The 18,910-nt window shown below is 40.0% G+C and overlaps 1 protein-coding gene across 1 annotated transcript in view; it reads right to left on the bottom strand.

The window, feature by feature from the left end:
- The window catches only part of LOC141404594 (uncharacterized), a 597,851-nt gene that overhangs the window by 41,252 nt on the left and 537,689 nt on the right, over nt 1-18,910 (bottom strand). Inside the window, exon 10 of the mRNA XM_073988048.1 lies at nt 16,701-16,915. Coding sequence (XP_073844149.1) covers nt 16,701-16,915 — 215 coding nt within the window. The remainder of the gene's footprint in view (nt 1-16,700; nt 16,916-18,910) is intronic.

The following is an 18,910-nucleotide window of genomic DNA, read 5'->3' on the forward strand; positions in this document are numbered from 1 at the left end:
TAACTGTGATTCAGAATATGTTTGTCCTTGACAAGTTTTCAGGAATACTCGTCAAGAAAAACCCACCTCTTTAGCTATGAACGCAATGAAACCCCCGTTATTAAGACTTTAGCACAATCTGACTAAAGCGCAAAAGTGTAGAACTTTTGCCGACGAGGTACCTGCAGAATGTACCGTCATGGTAGAGGATGAAAGATATCAAGCAACGGCTCTGGCTGGCTTTAACATGCAAAGCCCAGGACTTATATTGGACCCTCTTTCATATCAAGTGGATACTGAAAACCTCAAGTGTCAAATTACAGCTAGTTCGGTTAAAAGTAGTAATTAAAATACTCAAAATACCGAAAATCGGCGGGTACCGTATGGAAGCTATACTAAATCATGGACCTATCTTGGTAATTTTTTTGAAGAGAAGTTGTTTGGTCGTTGGGAACATTATATGTCAAAATTTCAGCTAATTCGGTCAGAAAATGTAGCTAAAAGCTTTAAAATACCTTAAATCGAGAGGTATCGTAATATGGGAGCTATGTATATTCAAACGTGGGGGTGCCACCGTGGTGCCATGGTATACACACCCGCCCTGCACGATGAAGATTGTGGGCTCGATTCCCCGGCCAGGCAACATCAAGCACTTTTCAACGGTAACAAAATACCGCTCAGTAATGTAGGCGACATTTCCTGAGTATTTCAGCCATGTAAAACTTCCCTACAAGTGGTGTCTTAGACATGCCGTTCGGACTCGGCGACATACGGACAGAAGGACATGGCTAGATCATCTTATAATTTGGTCTGATCAAGAATATATATACTATATATGGTCGCAAATGCGTTACAAACAACAAAATGGACCACCACCTTGTTGCAACAAAGTTACGAACCCGATTAAACGTGGCAAATAAAGTACGAACAGGCATAATTCGATGGACGGACATCGGAAGGCTGCAATCACAATTGTTAACCACATCGTATCAATCCCGCGGCAGCGGGTTCTTTCTTACCGGATTGACCCGGAACTACACAACATCATTGTTTCGGCCAGCGGCTGCCACCTCAGTGTACATATGTTTGTATTTGTTTCGTTTTTCTGTGTTGGGAGCAACATATCCCGGAATGCCTGCTCCGAATTCTTTTGGTCCGTGCCGGGACCGAGGAAAACCCAGGACCAATATATTTGTGCTCGGTTTGTTACATCCGCATCTTCACCCACATCCAGCCTTCGGTGAAATGCAATAGATGTCAGGAGTGGGTGCATCTAAGGGGTTGCTCAGGACTTGTCAACGTGAGGGACTACGACATGTGCTATGTTGCTGCATGCTGTGTGAATACAGTCCCCTGTGAGTCGTCATAGGATTACGAAACTCCCTCGTCGTCTGATTATGAGACTCCGCCACAGTCCCCACGACAACAACCGCACATGCAGCCTTTAACACCAGCCGTTGTGGTCCAGATCCCGGAAAATGCATTCTTTTTGCAATTTAATTGCAATGGAATCCGAGATAAGATCGAGGAAATAGTAGATTTCATGAGTCGGAGGAATATCAAGATAGCTGCGGTGCGGAAACCAAGCCCAACAACAACTGTTGGTTACAACGTTGCGATGGTTACAACGTGCTAAGAAAGGATCGCACCAGAAGTGGTGGTGGGGGAGTAGCTTTCCTATTGCAGCTGTCTGTCCAATACAGACCTATCTCGCTTGAGCCTGCCTCTAATGACCCGTACATGGAATGTATGGGGTAGCAGTCAGGTGTGGAACTGCCGAGATAGAGTTGCTGAACGTATACATCCCGCCGAGAAATAGCAGTACCTCAGATTACGTGCCTAACATTAGCCCGCTTTTGGAAGGTCATAATCGTCTGGTCCTGGGGGACTTTAATGCGCATCATGAGATGTGGCACTCGGCCCTCGGAAACGACCAGAGAGGTGCAGCGCTGGCTGAGCAGATTGACAGCTCTACGTTTTGCACGGTCAATGAGGACGCCTACCAGAATTAGAGGAGAGTGACACAGCTCGCCAGACATAACCATCGTGTCACCTGGTCTGACAAATTACGTTACCTGGCAACCCGTAATTTCCCTTGGATCAGACCATCTCCCCATAATTGTCTCCATTAGCAGACCACCCGATTTCATTACCTCTGAACGCCGCACATTCGTCAATAAAGAAAGAAAGCTGATTGGCCGGGTTTCAGGGAATTCACTAATCACCGCTTTATATAACTGCCCAATCCTTCTAATGTTCGGATAGCGGAAAGGACGTTCCGAGACATCATCACTGCTGCAGCCGCTCGCCATATCCCTGCTGGTCGAATACCCGAAGTAAAACCAAACTTCCCAGAAGAGGCGACGAGATTAGCAAATGAGCCCAATGACCCCAGAGTCAGGGAGCAGACACTGGATGTTAACAGGCTGGTCGGCGAGCATAAGCGGAACAAGTGGTTAAATCATCTGAAGAGTTGCAACATTGGAGCCGGTATAGTAGGTGAATTGTGGGCAACGGTTAAGTCACTTTCGAACCCTGGAAGAAGGGAAGATAGCACCTCAGTCACGTTTGGCGACGTTACGTTGAATGACCCGAAGAGGTGCGCAAGTTATTTCAATCGACAGTTTGTCGAGCGCCCCGAGAGTGACATGGCGAAGAGAAGAGTATTACGTCGCATCAGACCTCTTCCTGCCGAGGAGGAACCACCACAGCTTACAATGGATGATGTTGCCAATGCCATCAGGAACGCTAAATCATCCAAAGCGTTGGGCCCTGATGAAATCTCCATGGTAATGTTGAAGCAGCTGGATGAGCAGGGAGTGGAGTATCTCACGTAAGTTATCAACATGTCGCTATCCACCCTCATTGTTCCCGAAGTCTGGAAAATGGGCAGGGTGGTCCCACTGTGGAAGCCAGGCAAGGATGCCAGCAAAAGTGAATCGTATTGTGTAGACGCCAGTCGTACGTGGAATTCAGGAACAAAAAGTCCAAACCCCGTATAGTGAAACAGGGAGTTCCCCAACGTGGGGTGATATCTCCGGAACTGTTTAACCTATACCTCTTCTGTATTCCGCCCCCTCCAGACGGCATCGAGATCGTAACGTATGCGGATGATAGCACGATCCTGATGTTAGGTACCTATCCTGATGACATCTGTGGGAGACTGAACAACTATTTAACCACTCTGTTCATCACATGAACAGCGCAGTTTGGAAGAGAATTGAATGTCGTGGCCGACGGTAGCAGAATTCCGACCACAAACTGACCCAAAATTTTAGGGGTCACATTCGACACTACTTTCACGTCGTGCGCGCACACCACTGCTATTTGCGACAAACCGAAAAGTAGGAACAAGGTCCTCAAGTCCCTAGTCGGCAGAACTTGGGGTTTAAATCGTATTTACACGGATGCAGTTGCTAAGGCCATAGGCAAATATAGTGTGAATAAAGTCCTCGAAATACATTCCCCATCTATTGCAAGTGAGGAGCGTCAGCTGCCCAGTATGTGGCATGGGCCCGCACGACACAAAACATATTTTCAACTGCCCAGCCAAACCTACTCATCTGACTCCAGTGGATCTGTGGTTACATCCGATCGAACTGGAGATAGACCCAGAGCCAGATTGAATAGAAGAACGAACATACAAACATTATAACAAACACTGTTAGAACAACAACAACAACCACATCATATTAACTCTGGCCAATTCCGTAATGTAAGAACTCCTCACTCCGGTAATTTATATACACAGTGGTAAAGTATTGCACTTTCCATGTAAACTGCCGCACATCTATTCCTGGATAGAGATGTACAAGAGCCAGAATAAAGACACGCTGGTAATGTGTATGCATCAGCTACATTGGAATCTGACCATCATGTATCCCGTCCACATGAAAGGTGATAAAATTGTGTGCTCGAATTATATGGACATAAGTCTGCTCTCTATTGCTGATAAGATAGTGTCTACGATATTGTGCGAACGTCTAAAGCCTATGGTCAACGAAATAACTGGGCCATATCAATGCAGCTTTACACCTGGTAGATCCAAAATTGCCCAAATATTTGTCCTGCGACAAATTCTGGAAAAGACCCAAGAGATGCAGATCGACACTTTTTCATCTTTTTGTCGAGTATGGAGCAGCCTGTGACAGCCCCTAACGTTCAACGGTATTCCAAGCCATGTCTCAATTTGATATCCCTGCAAACCTCATCCGACTTTGTAACTGATACCCGGTCTTCAAACTGCACCTAAAAACAAATGTTTAACTATTGTGGGGTAGGTACCCTAAGGAGAAGACCTAAACTAAATTTGGGCAAACTATTAGGTAATCCAAAATTTAACGAAATTGGTTGGTAGGAAGTATGGTCTTGCCCCTGAAAAAACGTGTAGCTTCGTTAATGGGGCAGCATACCTTAATTTAAACTTTTCCAACATTTTGAGTAAGAGGTACCCAAAGGGGTGCACGGATGGAGTCCGTATTGGAACCTTATCTATGTCTTGTAAAAATTTCACGACGCGCAAATTATGGACCAAATCGGTTACTCCCCTCCAGGGTTATTGTGTGCACAATTTTTCCGAATATTTTTTTAACTTTTGTGGGGGAGGTACCTGAAAGCGGTCCACTCTCTTCGAACTAAAACTACGTATGGTCAAGCTATTACGAAAGCCAATTTTGGACCGATCTGTTCGAGAGTTATCGTGCGTTTCAGCCACTACATATGGAGCCATAGAGGTATTTAATAGATTTCGGCACATTTTCTCAGGAAGTATGGTCTTGCTCCTAGAAAAATGTGTACCTTCGATAAGGGGGTAGTGAATAGAAGTCGTTGCAAAAAGATTTCAAATCGATTCGAGAGCAGGCCTTAAACTGCACTTCTCCCAAATTTTGTGTGGGAGGTACCCGAGAGAGTTGACCTATAGAGTCCATATTGGAACCTCAGCTATATCTGGTAGAACAAGTAAAAAAGTATAGTAGATATACCCTCAGCCTGTGCAAATTGAAACACTTTTTTTCAAAAAAACTTATGTATTTAGGGGGTTTCAAAATTTTGGTCTCGTATGAACCGACAAAAATGTTGATTAGGATTAAAGTTCAAAAATTTTGCTGAAAAGGTACTTAAAGGAATGGACCGACATACACCCTTCGGGCTGTTTTCTCAAGAAGTATGGACTTGCCCCTGAAACAACTTTTACCATCGTAATTGAGGCAGCGAATGTAAGTTGCTTCGACAAAAATCAAAGTGATTCAATAGCAGGTCTTAAAGTGAACTTATCCAAAATTTTGTGCGGGAGGTATGGGATGGAGTGGACAAATATAGTCCATATTCGAACCTGATCTATATCTGGTAGATATTATGAGAATGTGTAAAGTAAGGACCAAATCGGTCACTCCCATCTAGAGTTATCGTGCCCACAATTTTTCCGAATATTTTTGAACTTTTGTGGGGTAGGTACCTGAAGGAATGGACCGATATGGCTTATCTACGAACTTAAACTAAGTTTGGAAACAATATTTCGAAGGGCAATTTTTGGCCGGAACCGGCATTTCCGTTCGAGAATTATCTTGCCCTTCCACCCATAAACATGGTGTCATTGGGTTTGTTTTTCAACTTGCAGGCTATTTTTTCAGGAAGTATGGTCTTGCCCCTGAGGAAACTTGTACCTTCGTATAGGGGACAGTGAATACAATATGGTACAACAAAAACCAAGGCGATTCGAGAGCAGGTCCTAAACTGAACTTTTCCGAAATTTTGTGTGGAAGGTACTCGAAGGAGTTTACCGATTGAGTCCATATTGGATCCTCATCTAAGTCTGGTAGAAATTTCATAATGTGCAATGTATGGACCAAATCGGTTACTTCCTTCAAGAGTTATTGCAAGCACAAATTTTCCGAACATTTTCGAACTTTTGTGGGGGAGGTACCGGAAGGAGTGGACCGATATAATCCATCTTTGAACTTGAACTAAGTTTGGACAAAATATTACGAAAGCCAAATTTTGGACCGAATCGGCAGATCCGTTCGAGAGTTATCTTGCGCTCCAACCACTACACACGGTGTCATAGGGTTTTTGTAACTTTCAGGCTATTTTCTCAGGAAGTATGGACTTACCCCTAATGAAACTTACAGCATCGTATAGAGGACAGCGAATACAACTTGCGTAAACAAAAATCAAAGCGATTCGAGACCAGATCCTAAACTGAACTTTTCCGAAGGTACCCGAAGGAGCGAACCGATTGAGTCAATATTGGAACCTAATCTAAGTTTGGTAGAAATTACACGATGTGCAAAGTATGGACCAAATCGGTTATTCCCTACAAGAGTTATCGTGCGCACAAGTTTTGCGACAATTTTTTATCAATGGGGGGGAGGTACCTGAAGGAGTGGACCTATATGGCCCATCTTCGAACTTAAATCGAATCTGGACAAAATATTTCGATACCCAAAATTTGAACCGAATCGATTGATCCGTTCGAGAGTTATCGTGCGCACCAGCCAGCCAGACAGACCGACAGACAGACAGACGGACGGAGATTGCTAGATCTACTCAAAATTGTCTGAAACGGATATCGTACAAACATACTTGGGGTCTAAAACCATTATTTCGATGAGGCACATTTTTGGTCGTATCAAAGTGTAAATACCCTCTTTAGCCTAAAGGTTGAGGGTATAAAAATTGCGATGTGCAAAGTATAGACAAAATCGGTAAGTCCATTCGAGAGTTATCGTGTGCATAATTTTCGCGGTCGATATGTCGAACATAAACTTAGTTTGGAGAAAATATTACGAAAGCCAAATTTTGGACCAAATCGGTATTCGGTTCGAGAGTTATCGTGCTCTCCAACCAGCCGGACATACGTACAGACAGACGAACGGACATTGTTAAATCGACGTACAGAAATAAGGCCCCATGAAATTACACCCCAGATGGAAAAGAAAATGGACCCCAAATTTTGGGGTGTTTTTTTTTTTTTTTTAATTTGAAAAATGACCTTAATACAAAAAGGCCCCAAACAAGGAAATTTGGCCCCAATAAATATCACATTTATATTTATACTAATTTGTACTTTTTTTCGCTTTCATAAAGGAACATTTGTTATCGTAGTAAAAAATAGTATCTTCTTGCAGGTTCTGGAATAGACGTTTTAAAATATTTAAAAAAAACTTCTACTCTCCAGTTTTTCTAATTCTGTGTGAATTAATTTGGAGAGAAAGTACAAGGATCTTGTAAAAATGTGCAAATATTTTTAAAACCGAAAGCGAAACAGTCGAAAATATTTTTGATGAATCGCGCGATTTTTTACAAAAATATTTTCATAATTTTAGAACATACAAATTTTTTCGAAAAAATAGTAAATCATTTTATAAAACCAAAAAGCACCGCAGGCAAAAATATTTTTGAACAAAAACGATTTTTTATTTTCACATTTTTACTAAGTACAAAGCTTTTCCAGATTGCAAACACTTTTATAAAACCGAAAATCGCGAGATTTTTCACAGCTTTACTAAATACTAAGTTTTTCTAAAAAATTGCAAATACTTTTATAAAACCGAAAAGCGCCACAGTTGAAAATTATTTTTACAAAATAGCGCGAATTTTTACAAAAATGTATCCACAATTTTAGAAAATACAAAGTTTTTCTAAAGGATTGTAAATAATTTTACAAAACCGAAAACGCCGCATGCGAGAATATTTTCGATTTTTTACAAAAATATTTTTCCTATTTAAGAAAATACAGGATTTTTGTAAAAAAATGCAAACACATTAAAAATTTTCCCGATTTAATTTTTTCAACTTAAATAATTAATATATGTATATGTATACGAAATGTCTTCATCGAATACCGTAGTCCGGCAAAATTTCTCCGAACTTCTGCTGACAAATTCAGATATAATTTCATTTTTAAATACTTTTATGAAATCAGGAAGATTTTGTGTAGACTTCGGTATTGTTTGGCACTTAAGCCTTCCCAAATGTACAATTTTGCTTATATTCTAAATTCTTCTCTATTAAAGAATTTAGACCCCAATTATTATTATTATTTAGACCCAAATTTGATTTTCAAATTTTCGATTTACTTGTTGTGAAGACAAATTGGCGCAACAGCTGAATGAAAAAAGGTCTAGAAAATACGCCCCAAAAGTTTGGTTGTTGTTTTCCATATACCTGTTTGGGGCCTATTTTAATTTTCAATTTGGGGTATTATTTCATGGGGCCTTATTTCTGTACGCCGTTAAATCAACTCCAAATTGTCTGAAACGGATTTCGTCCAAACATATTTAGGGTCTAAAACCATTATTTCGATGAGGCATATTTTGACCATATGATAGCATAAATAAAGGTATAAATGGAAGGTATAAAGATCCGATATTTGAGGAATTCATTTGAAACAATGCAATCGATCCAGTAAAGCCGTGGCATCGCATGGAACCACTCCCCTAAATGTTGATGTATTACCCTCAGTGATGTTTTTGAAAAGATCCATTATCGATACTTTTTCATAAGCAAAATCACCAACAAGTTCCAAGCATTGCCAAAATTTGGGTATACTGGCATATCTTGGTTATCTTCAAGAGTTACAAACGACATTAATTTCCCCATAATACTACGCTAGAGTCTACAACATTTAACACTTTTCACTGTCCTCTTTCATAGCATTTCAAAGTAATTTACTTACTCATACAACATTGAACAGATGTTGGCCATAAGAAGACAAAGAATTTCATCTCTCTTTGTGTACTTTAGTTCTATACACATGTATTAGTGTTCACTTCAGTACAGATTGCCATGGTCCAGAAAATCTACTTAAGTCTACAAACTATGGCCATAACCACCTGTAGTGAGTGGTGGTGATGGTGGTCGTAGCAGCATAAGTTTGTCATCACTGTAAAACTGATGAACACTCATTGTCATTAGGAAAGTTAAATGGAATGCCAAAAGGAAAACTGAAAAAGACTATGATGAGCTTGAAGAAATTTGTAACTCGATATGCTTTACAACGAGTGTGTTTGTGCAGGGGTGTGTATGTGTTTGTGTGCAAACTTCAGAAATTGTTATTACTTTACAGATATATCAAGCATAACAACTTATTTTAGTTACAGCAGCAACAGCAGTAGCCACAAGGTGTAGTTAAACAGAAAAAATAAACTTTTATAAAATGAAATGTCACTTCACAGTTTTCTTACTTTTCTTGAGGTGAAAGTTAGCACAGGAGGCAAACAAGTGAAGAACAGATTACAGTTGGTGAGCAAGAGAGCCACTGAGAAGTTACAGATTTTTCTTTGTGAGTTTTTATAAAGTCGACGAACTGTTGAAGTGTTCTTTCTGTCTGTCAGAAATTGGACAAAATGAAATTGAGGTTTGTGTCGGAGATGAGTTGAAATTGTTTCTTGGGGTCATTGTAATTAAATTTGAGAAACAAAATGAAAAAGTTTTTCAGTGAAGCAACAAACCTTTTTTGGCTTGAGGAATGTTTCAATTACATTTGGGCAACAACAATTTGAATTGTGGCTAAAAGGAGTAAAACGTGAATTGTTTAATGAAATGTAAACATATTACAAATGAAATAAGAAAATGTCTCACACATCCCTTTGTATCCCATTGTGTATGGTAGTCGGAAATAACACCCATGGAAATAATTCCCAAAATTATTTTGGGCTTTATGTCCGCTTTCCTTTGCGGACATAACTCCCAATGATCTTTTTATACCCTCCACCATATGGAGGGTATAATTAAATTTGTCATTCCGTTTGTAACACATCGAAATATTCGTCGGAGACCCTATAAAGTATATATATTATTGATCAGCATAAAATTCTATGTCGATTTGACCATGTCCGTCTGTCCGTCCGTCCGTCTGTCTGTCTGTTGAAATCAAGATACAGCTCGCATTTTTAAAGATAGAAAGTCCAAATTTGGTACAGAAGTTTTTATTACTTGCAGGATGGTTGGTATTGAAAATGGGATATATCGGTCCACGTTTTGATATAGCCCCCATAGAACTGTACCTCCCGATTTTCGGTATTTTTAAGGTTTTAGCTTCATTATCTCACCAAAATGGCTGAAATTTGGTACGTAGTCTTCTTTAGGGGTATAAAACTTTCCCCCAGAATTTTGTCGGTATCGGTCCACACCTTCATATAGCCCCCATAGAACGGTACCTCCCGATTTTCGGTATTTTTAAGGTTTTAGCTTCATTATCCTACCAAAATGGCTGCAATTCGGTACGTAGTCTTCTTTAGGGGTATAAAACTTTTCCCTCGAATTTCGTCGTTATCGGTCCACACCTTCATATAGCCCCCATAGAACGGTACCTCCCGATTTTCGGTATTTTTAAGGTTTTAGTTTCATTATCCTACCAAAATGGCTGCAATTCGGTACGTAGTCTTCTTTAGGGGTATAATACTTTTCCCTCGAATTTCGTCGTTATCGGTCTACACCTTCATATAGCCCCCATAGAACGGTACCTCCCGATTTTCGGTATTTTGAAGGTTTTAGCTTCATTATCACACCGAAATGGCTGAAATTTGGTACTTAGTCAACGTTGGTGGTATAAAACTTTCTCCCAGAACTTTGTCGGTATCGGTCCATGCCTTCATATAGCCCCCATAGAACGGTACCTCCCGATTTTCGGTATTTTGAACGTTGTGGCCTCAATATTCCACCGAAATGGCTGAAATTTGGTATTTAGACTTCGTTGGGGGTACTCAAGCTTCCCCTTTAAATTTGTCGGTATAGGTCCACGCCTTCATATAGCCCCCATAGAACGGTACCTCCCAATTTTCGGTATTTTGAAGGTTGTGTCTTCAATATTCCACCAAAATGGCTGAAATTTGGTATTTAGTCTTCAATGTGATATAAAACTGTTCGCCAGAAATATGTCTGTACAGGTCCACGCTTTCATATTGCCCCATTTCTGACTAAAATTCGTCGGTATAGGTCCACGTTTCGATATAGCCCCCATAGAACGGTACCTCCCGATTTTCGTAATACTGAAGATTGTGACGTCAATATCCAACCGAAATGGCTGAAATTCGTTATTTCGTCTTCCAAGAGTTATAAAATATTCCAGAAGAGTATTATCAGTATAGGTCCACGTCTTCCTATATCCGCATAGAAGCTAACTTCTTGATTTTCGGTATTTTTTAAGTTTTAGCCACATTCTCTTACCGTAATATAGGAAATTTGGTACTTAGTCTTCTTTGAGCCTAAAAACTTTCCGTCAGAAATTTGTCGGTATTGATCGACGTTTTGAAATAGCCCCCATAGAATGGTGCCTCACATTGTTTTACCGAAATTGCTGAAATTTAGTATTAAGTCTTCTTCATACACGAAAGAAAACTAATTATTCCATTTTATTTCAATACAACTTGTGGTGGAGGGTATAACAAGTTCGGCCCCGCCGAACTTAACGCCGTTCTTACTTGTTCTTAATTACAAATTATTTTTTATTTTATTTCGAAATTTTACAGTCTTTTCTATTGATCTGGCAAAGAGCGAAATTGTATATTTGAGAAGACTTAAGTGCCAATCAATGTCACAAAATCCTCCAGATTTCAAAAAATTATTTTTAAGATAATTAAGTCTGAGTTTGTCAGTAGCAGTTCTGGGAAGTTTTACCAGACTACGGCGATTTTTAAAGTAATCGCATATTTTTACAGTAACTTTGTATTTTCTTAAATAGCGAACATATTTCAGAACACAATCGCTGGATTTTTTAAAAATAATTTCGCCTGCGGCTATTTCAGAAACGGTCCCGACCGGCTTTAACAGGGCAAAGCCCAGGATTTATCTTGGTCCCTCTTTCATCTAAAGTGGACACTGACCTCCCCGTGGTGTCTCCTGGGGAACTGCCTTTAACACCTGTTAAAGGTAGTGAGCTAACATGTGCCGCGCGTTCACCCATAAGAACGTTAAAAACTTGGGTTTGGGTGTCGGGTTAGTAACCCTCCCCTAGAAAAAACAGCCTACTATGAAAAAATGAAAGAAAGGAAAAACGAACCCCTCTAAAGTTGACGAACCCCGCAAACGTTTTAAGGGCCATGATCTGCGAATCTGCACCTGGAATGTTCGCACTCTTTATAGAGAAAGTGCAGTTTAGTACTTGAAAAGTACAAGACCGGCATTACTGCCATATAGGAAATACGATGGAACGGGAAAGGCGTCACAACTAGTTGACGCACTGTATTATACCTGCCATGACACAAAGCATGAGTTTGCTTGCGGCTTTGTAGTTGGTCGGAGATTAAAACATCTCTAGCTTCACCCCAGTGAATGAAAGACTCGCTGCAATTCGATTAAAAGCAAAATTCTTCAACATCAGCTTTATTTGCGCTAATGCTCCCACTGAAGACAAGGACGAACAGACCAAAGATATATTTTACGAGCGCTTAGAAGAAACTTATGACCGTTGCCCTGCCCATGACATTAAAATTATACTAGGTGATTTTAATGCCAAAATTGGAAAGGAGAATATCTTTGGCCCAACAGTCGGGAAATTCAGTCTCCACAGTGAAACATCTGACAATGGTATGAGGCTGCCAGACTTTGCAGCTGCAAGAAACATGGTAGTTAGCAGTACCAGATTTAAGCATCTCAAAATTCACAAGCCAATCAAAGAACAAAAAATCAAATTGATCACGTTGTGATAGATGGAAGACATGCATCAAGCGTGTTGGATGTACGATCGTTCCGAGAGGCAAACATGGACTCGGACCACTACCTTGTTGCAGCAAAAGTACGTTCCAGATTAAACGTAGCAAACAAAGTGCGAACAGACACAACACGGATGTTGGCTGCAATCACAACAGATAGCCACAGCATATTCCACTCAACTGACCCAACTGCTTAATCAAAGCACTACTCGTCCCGATAACATATCAGGACAATGGCAAAACATTGCCCACTCCATGCAGCCGCAAAATCAGTTCTTGGATACCAGAGACCTCCACCAAGGAATCCATGGTATGATCAGGTGTGTCGTGCTGCTACCGAAGAGAACAATGCGGCATATAGGGCTACTTTACAATCAGTAGCAACGCCTATCGCACGAGTGAGGTATCGGGAGAAAACGGAGAGAGGAGAAACGTCTTTTCCACACGATAAAGAGAGAGATGGAAAAGCGGGAGACAGAATGAAGTGCGAAAATTCACCAAAGAGTGAAACATCAAACTGATGGCTTTGGAACTGGCACATCCTCCTGTAGAGACCAGCAAGGTAATCTGGTAACTGATACAGATATTGTGCTAAGGATATGGAAAGAGCATTTTTCCAAACTGTTGATATCTAATAGTAGCGAAGTCGATGAAGATACCATAGATCCAATCCCAGAAGATGGTATTGATTGTATACCACCCGGCCAAGATGAGACAAAGACAACAATAAACCGGCTGGCGACACGCTGATAAGGTGTATTCATCAGCTAGTTAGCTCCATCTGGCAGGAAGAACGCGTACCCGACGATTGGAACTTGAGCATCCTGTGTCCCGTCCATAAGAAATGAGATAAGAGCTTATGCTCCAACTATAGGGGCATAAGTCTTCTCTCTATCGCCTACAAGATAGTGTCAGGGATATTGTGCGAACGATTAAAGCACATGGTCATCGAAATAATTGGACCATACCAACGCGGTGGCAAGTCCACCATTGACCAGATATTTACCCTGCGGCAAATCCTGGAGAAGACTCAAGAAATGCAGGTCGACACCTACCACCTTTTTGTCGATTACAAAGCAGCCTTCGGCAGCCCGCTACGTTCAAAAGTATTCCAAGCCATGTCTGAATTTGGTATCCCCGAAAAGCTCATTCGGCTTTGTAAAATGACTCTAACTGACACAAGATCTTCAGTTAAAACAGGAAAGAACCTCTCCGAAGAGTTTTGTATCACAAGAGGTTTTATGCGAGGAGACAGCCTCTCGTGTGATCTTTTTAACATCCTGCTAGAAAAGGTTATGCCAGAGGCAAACGTCAAAAGAAGTGGCACGATCTACACCAATAGCCACATGTTACTTGCTTATGCTGATGATATAGACATCAAGGGCAGATCAGTAAAAGAAGTAATCGATACCTTTATGAAGGTCGAAGGAGAATCTGCTAAAGTGGGTCTGGCGGTAAACGGCGAGAAGACCAAGTTGATGGTGTCGACAACTATTGAAGTTGGTTCCTATAATTTTGAGGTAGTAAAAGACTTCGTATACCTCGGCACCGCAGTAAACACAACAAACGACATCAGTTGTGAAATAAAAAGAAGAATTGTATTGGCCAAGAGATGCTACTTTGGCTTAAGTAAGCACTTTAAAAACAAAGCCACAACTCGTCAAACAAAAATAACGCTTTACATAACACTGATACTACCCGTGCTGATGAATGGTTCCGAAGCCTGGGTACTTGCGCAAGCAGACATGGCAGTGCTTGGTGTGTTTGAGAGAAAAATTCTTCGAAAGATCTACGGACCAATCTGCGTTGACGGTGAATATCGACGTGGCATGAGCCACGAGCTGTATCTGCTATACAACGACATCAATATTGTTAAACGTATCGAGGTGCAGCGATTGCATTGGATAGGCCATATCATAAGAATGAGCGATTATGAACCCGCTAAAAAGGCGTATAAATACGGACCGCTTGGCGGTGCACGCAGAATTGGCAGGCCAAGGAATAGATGGCGCAAACAAGTGGATGATGAGATGAAAAGGCGAGGTATTCCAGAGTGGGAAGCAACAAATAGAGAGAAATGGAAATCTTTTCTTAGTTCGGCCTATGAAACAAATGTTCTGTAATGGGCCAGCTAAGTAAGTAAGTAAGTAAGTAAGACTCTTTATCACTCCAAAGGGGCTGAAATTTGGTATTTAGTCTTTCTCGGGACTACAAAACTTTCCCCAGAAATAAATCGGTATCGGTACACGTTTTGATGTACCACCCATAGAACGGTACATCCCAATTTTCGGTATTTTGAAGGTTTTAGCTTCATTATCCCACCGATATGGCCGAAATTTGGTATTTAGTCTTGTGTTTTGGACTACAAAACTCTCTAGCAGAAATTTGTTGGTATCGGTCCCCGTTTTGATAAAGCCCCCCTAGAACGGTACCTCCCGAATATAGGTATTTTGAAGGTTTTAGCCGCATTATAACAGCGGGGGTACAGAACTCTCCACCTGAAATTTGTCGGTATAGGTCCTCGTATTCATATAGCCCCCATAGAGCGGTACCTCCCGATTTTCGGTATTTTGAAGGTCGTATCCCCAATATCCCACCGAAATGGCTTACATTTGGTAGTTAGTCTTCGTTGGCGGTGTTAAACTTTCCACTTCAAATTTATCGGTATAGGTCCACGCCTTCATATAGCCCCCATAGAACAATACATCCCGATTTTATGTACTTGAAAGTTGTGGCCTCAATATCCCACCGAAGTGGCTGATGCGTGGTATTTTGTCTTCGTTAGTAGTATAAAACTTTACACCTGAAATTTGTCGGTATAAGTCCACGCCTTCATATAGTCCCAAGAACGGCTCCTCCCGATTTTCTGTATTTTGAAGAAAATGACTGAAATTTGGTAGAAGATTAATTCTGGGGCTTTACAACTTCCCACCTGAAATTTGTCGTTGTGAGTCGACGTCCTCAGATACCTCCTATAGAACCGTACCTATCGGTTTTTGCTATTTTGGAAGTTGTGGCCTCAATACGCCGCCGATATGACTGAAATTTGGTATTTGATTTCAATGGGGGTATAAAATATTGCAGAAGAGAATTATCAGTATAAGTCAAGTATAAGTGTCTTCAAATAGCCCCATAGAAGCGTAGTTCCCGATTTGATATAAAACTTTCCATCTGAAGTTTTCCGGTATTGTTCCATGTGTCTTTATATAGCCCCCATAGAACGTTCCTTCCCAATTTTCGGTATTTTGAAAGTTTTAGCCACATTATTCAACCTGAAAAACTGAAGCTTGGTATTTAGTTTTCAATTCAACGCTTCGTACATCCTCCACAGAACGGTGATCCCGATTTTCGTTAACTATACTAACTATATGTACTACTCCTGCGGTTTTCCACATCCCGACAAAGAGTAGCTTCATAACCTGGCAGTATTTTATTTTTACACGTTTTACCATTCATTCTTGTATGGCTATTGTATACTTATTTTTCTTAAAAATTTAAATTTAATAATAAAATTTATATGAATTTAATGTTATTTTTTAATTTTTAAATAAAAATTGTATTAAAAAAATTACTTAAATTTAAAAAAACGGACATAACTTCCAATGGTGGACACGGACATAGCTCCCAACAATTTTGGGAGTTATATCCGCAAACCAAGGCGGCCTTAACTCCCAAAATAGTTTTGGGAATTATGTCACGGCACCATTGTGTATTTCATATTTCAAAAAACCTTCATAAATTACTCTGTGTTCCTTTAGTTATTTTGCTTTAAACTCCACTTGATTCACATCGACTAGAAGAATATGCGGAAAATTTACGATGAAATTACATTTAGCATACAATGTCAGAAAAACACACACACACACTTTCACATAAAAATTGGAAACTGGAATCTTTAAAGTTAAGTTAATGTCTAGTGATAAATCAGGATTTTATTATGCGCGTTTTTTACTTCATCCTCTTCATCAGTACAATGTTAACTCCGTAATAGTAGCCTTGAATATTTTACTATGTGTATGAGTATGTGTTCAATATACTAGATCTCAATACGTATGTATATGTACTTACTTGATGTGAATGTGTAATCCCACCAATCGGTTTTACATAAAAATGCCTTCAGATCATCCGCTGTCCTTCCAACCACTACATCCGGTGGTGAGACCAGGGTACGTACAAGCAGACATGTTCCAATGGCGCCACATATACAACCCAAACGTTTAAGCAGAGCAGCATCCGTTATTTTAACAGCTTTAGCTGAACGTACACGAAATATTACCGATATACTGGAGAAGTGGTATGGGCAGCCAGCGTATGTTGTATTAAATGGGGTGTATAAAATCAAAAGAAATTGTAGAACAAACACGAGAAGAAGACGAAGCAGCAGAAGTAGAAATAGAAAGAAAGAAAAATACAATTTAATTTCTTTTCGCCAATATCTGTTGTGTGACAATAAATTTCTAAATGAATGCGTGGGGTTTATAGTTGTAAAATCAATAAACGCTAAAACAGTGGAAGAAATATCTAAACATGTTTTTAAATGCTGGAATTTCCTGTAAAATTGCTAACTTTTAAAAGTCAAATCTTGCGAATGTTTTTAAAAGCTACTTTTAGGGCGATTCTAGGACTAGTTAGTAACTGAATGTCCGACAATCATCGGCTAATGGAAATTTGGAAATATCTAAAATTTTTATTATTATCGAGAATATTTTCAGCCATACATACAGACATACAGACCATATCAGACCTAATACAAGGAACACTAGACAAGTAAGCGAAATGGGCTCACAGAAACGGCCTGGCGGTGAATCCTTCTAAAATAGAATAAGAGGAAAATCGAAACACTCAATATACCAAAGCTGGATGTTGTCCTCGTTTATTTTACTTTATTTTTTTATTTTATTTTATTTTATTTTATTTTATTTTATGTTATTTTATTTTATTTTATTTTATTTCGCTCTCTGCTGGATTTGATCATGAGATCTTCTGATTTGTTGCCGAACACACTAGGCCACGCATACGCACATTAAGGGTTGTTTAAACGCTTACATGTGCACCACCATCTGTTTTTTTTTTTGTTAACAAAAAATGTGCGTGCCGACTGTGAGCTCTGTGCCACCGTACGCATAACTTAGTAAGGAGTAATATAAGTAGTTATTTTTGTTTCCATTACAGTTGAACCTCGATTATCCGTGAATCGATTATCCGGTAACCTCCATTATCCGGGATAGAAAATAAATGTTGGTCTTTTTTCCATTTCCTATATTTTTCGTTATAAACTTTATTATCCGGGAGTAAAAGCACACTTTTCAATAAATTTGATTAAGCAAACAAGAGGTAAACAAAAGAAAACTGGAAATTCTCCCATATCACACAATTTTTATATTAATGGTATCACAAAAACCATAGGGCAAAGTCAATTCAGATGAATCTGATGATGGTATTATGTATCCTTCTAAAATTTTGTAGATTGCCTCTAGAATTATAACAAAATTACTGACTCTATATTATTGTACTATACTATGCCATTTTTACTTAAAAATATGTTGAAAAACTGCATAAAAACATTGCCTCCATTATCCGTGAAAATCGATTATCCGTTATGCCTCCGGTCCCGACCATCACGGATAATCGAGGTCCGACTGTACTTTGTAATGGGTTACATAATGACTAACGGATCCGAATTTTTGCTAGTTCACGTTTTGCCCGATATAACCATGGTGTCACCTGGTCTGACAAATGACGTCACCTGGCAATCCGTTGTTTCTTTTAGGTCATATCATCTCCCAATAATTATCTCCATCAGCAGACCGCCATATTTCATGACCTCTGAACGCCTAATTGGCCTTGTTTCCGAAAGTTCTCTAAGTTCTCTTTCTTCTGCACCTGCTCGCCATGTATCTGGTGGTCGAATACTCGATGTGACACAAAATTTTCCAGCAGATGCCACAGGATTAGCAAATGAGCATAACGAGCTTGGTCGTTCCAAACCCAGTAAGTTAGCTAGCTGACGGTGGAAGTTAACATGTTCGTCGGCGAACAAGTGGCTGAATCATCTAAAGACTTGCAACATTGGAAACGGAACAAGTGAATTGTGGGTAACTGATCCGAATAGAGGCACAAGTTATTTGAATTCACACTTTATCAAACACTCTGGGATTGACATGGAGAATAGAAGAGTATTACGTCGCATTGGATCTCTTCCTGCCGAGGTGAAACTATCACAAGTTCCAGAAGTCTAGAAAACGGACAGGATTGACCCGCTCTAGTCTCCTTTAGCA

The sequence above is a fragment of the Musca autumnalis genome, unplaced genomic scaffold (genome assembly GCF_047663935.1).
Source record: "Musca autumnalis isolate F117 unplaced genomic scaffold, ASM4766393v1 scaffold_5, whole genome shotgun sequence".
NCBI lineage: Eukaryota > Metazoa > Arthropoda > Insecta > Diptera > Muscidae > Musca > Musca autumnalis.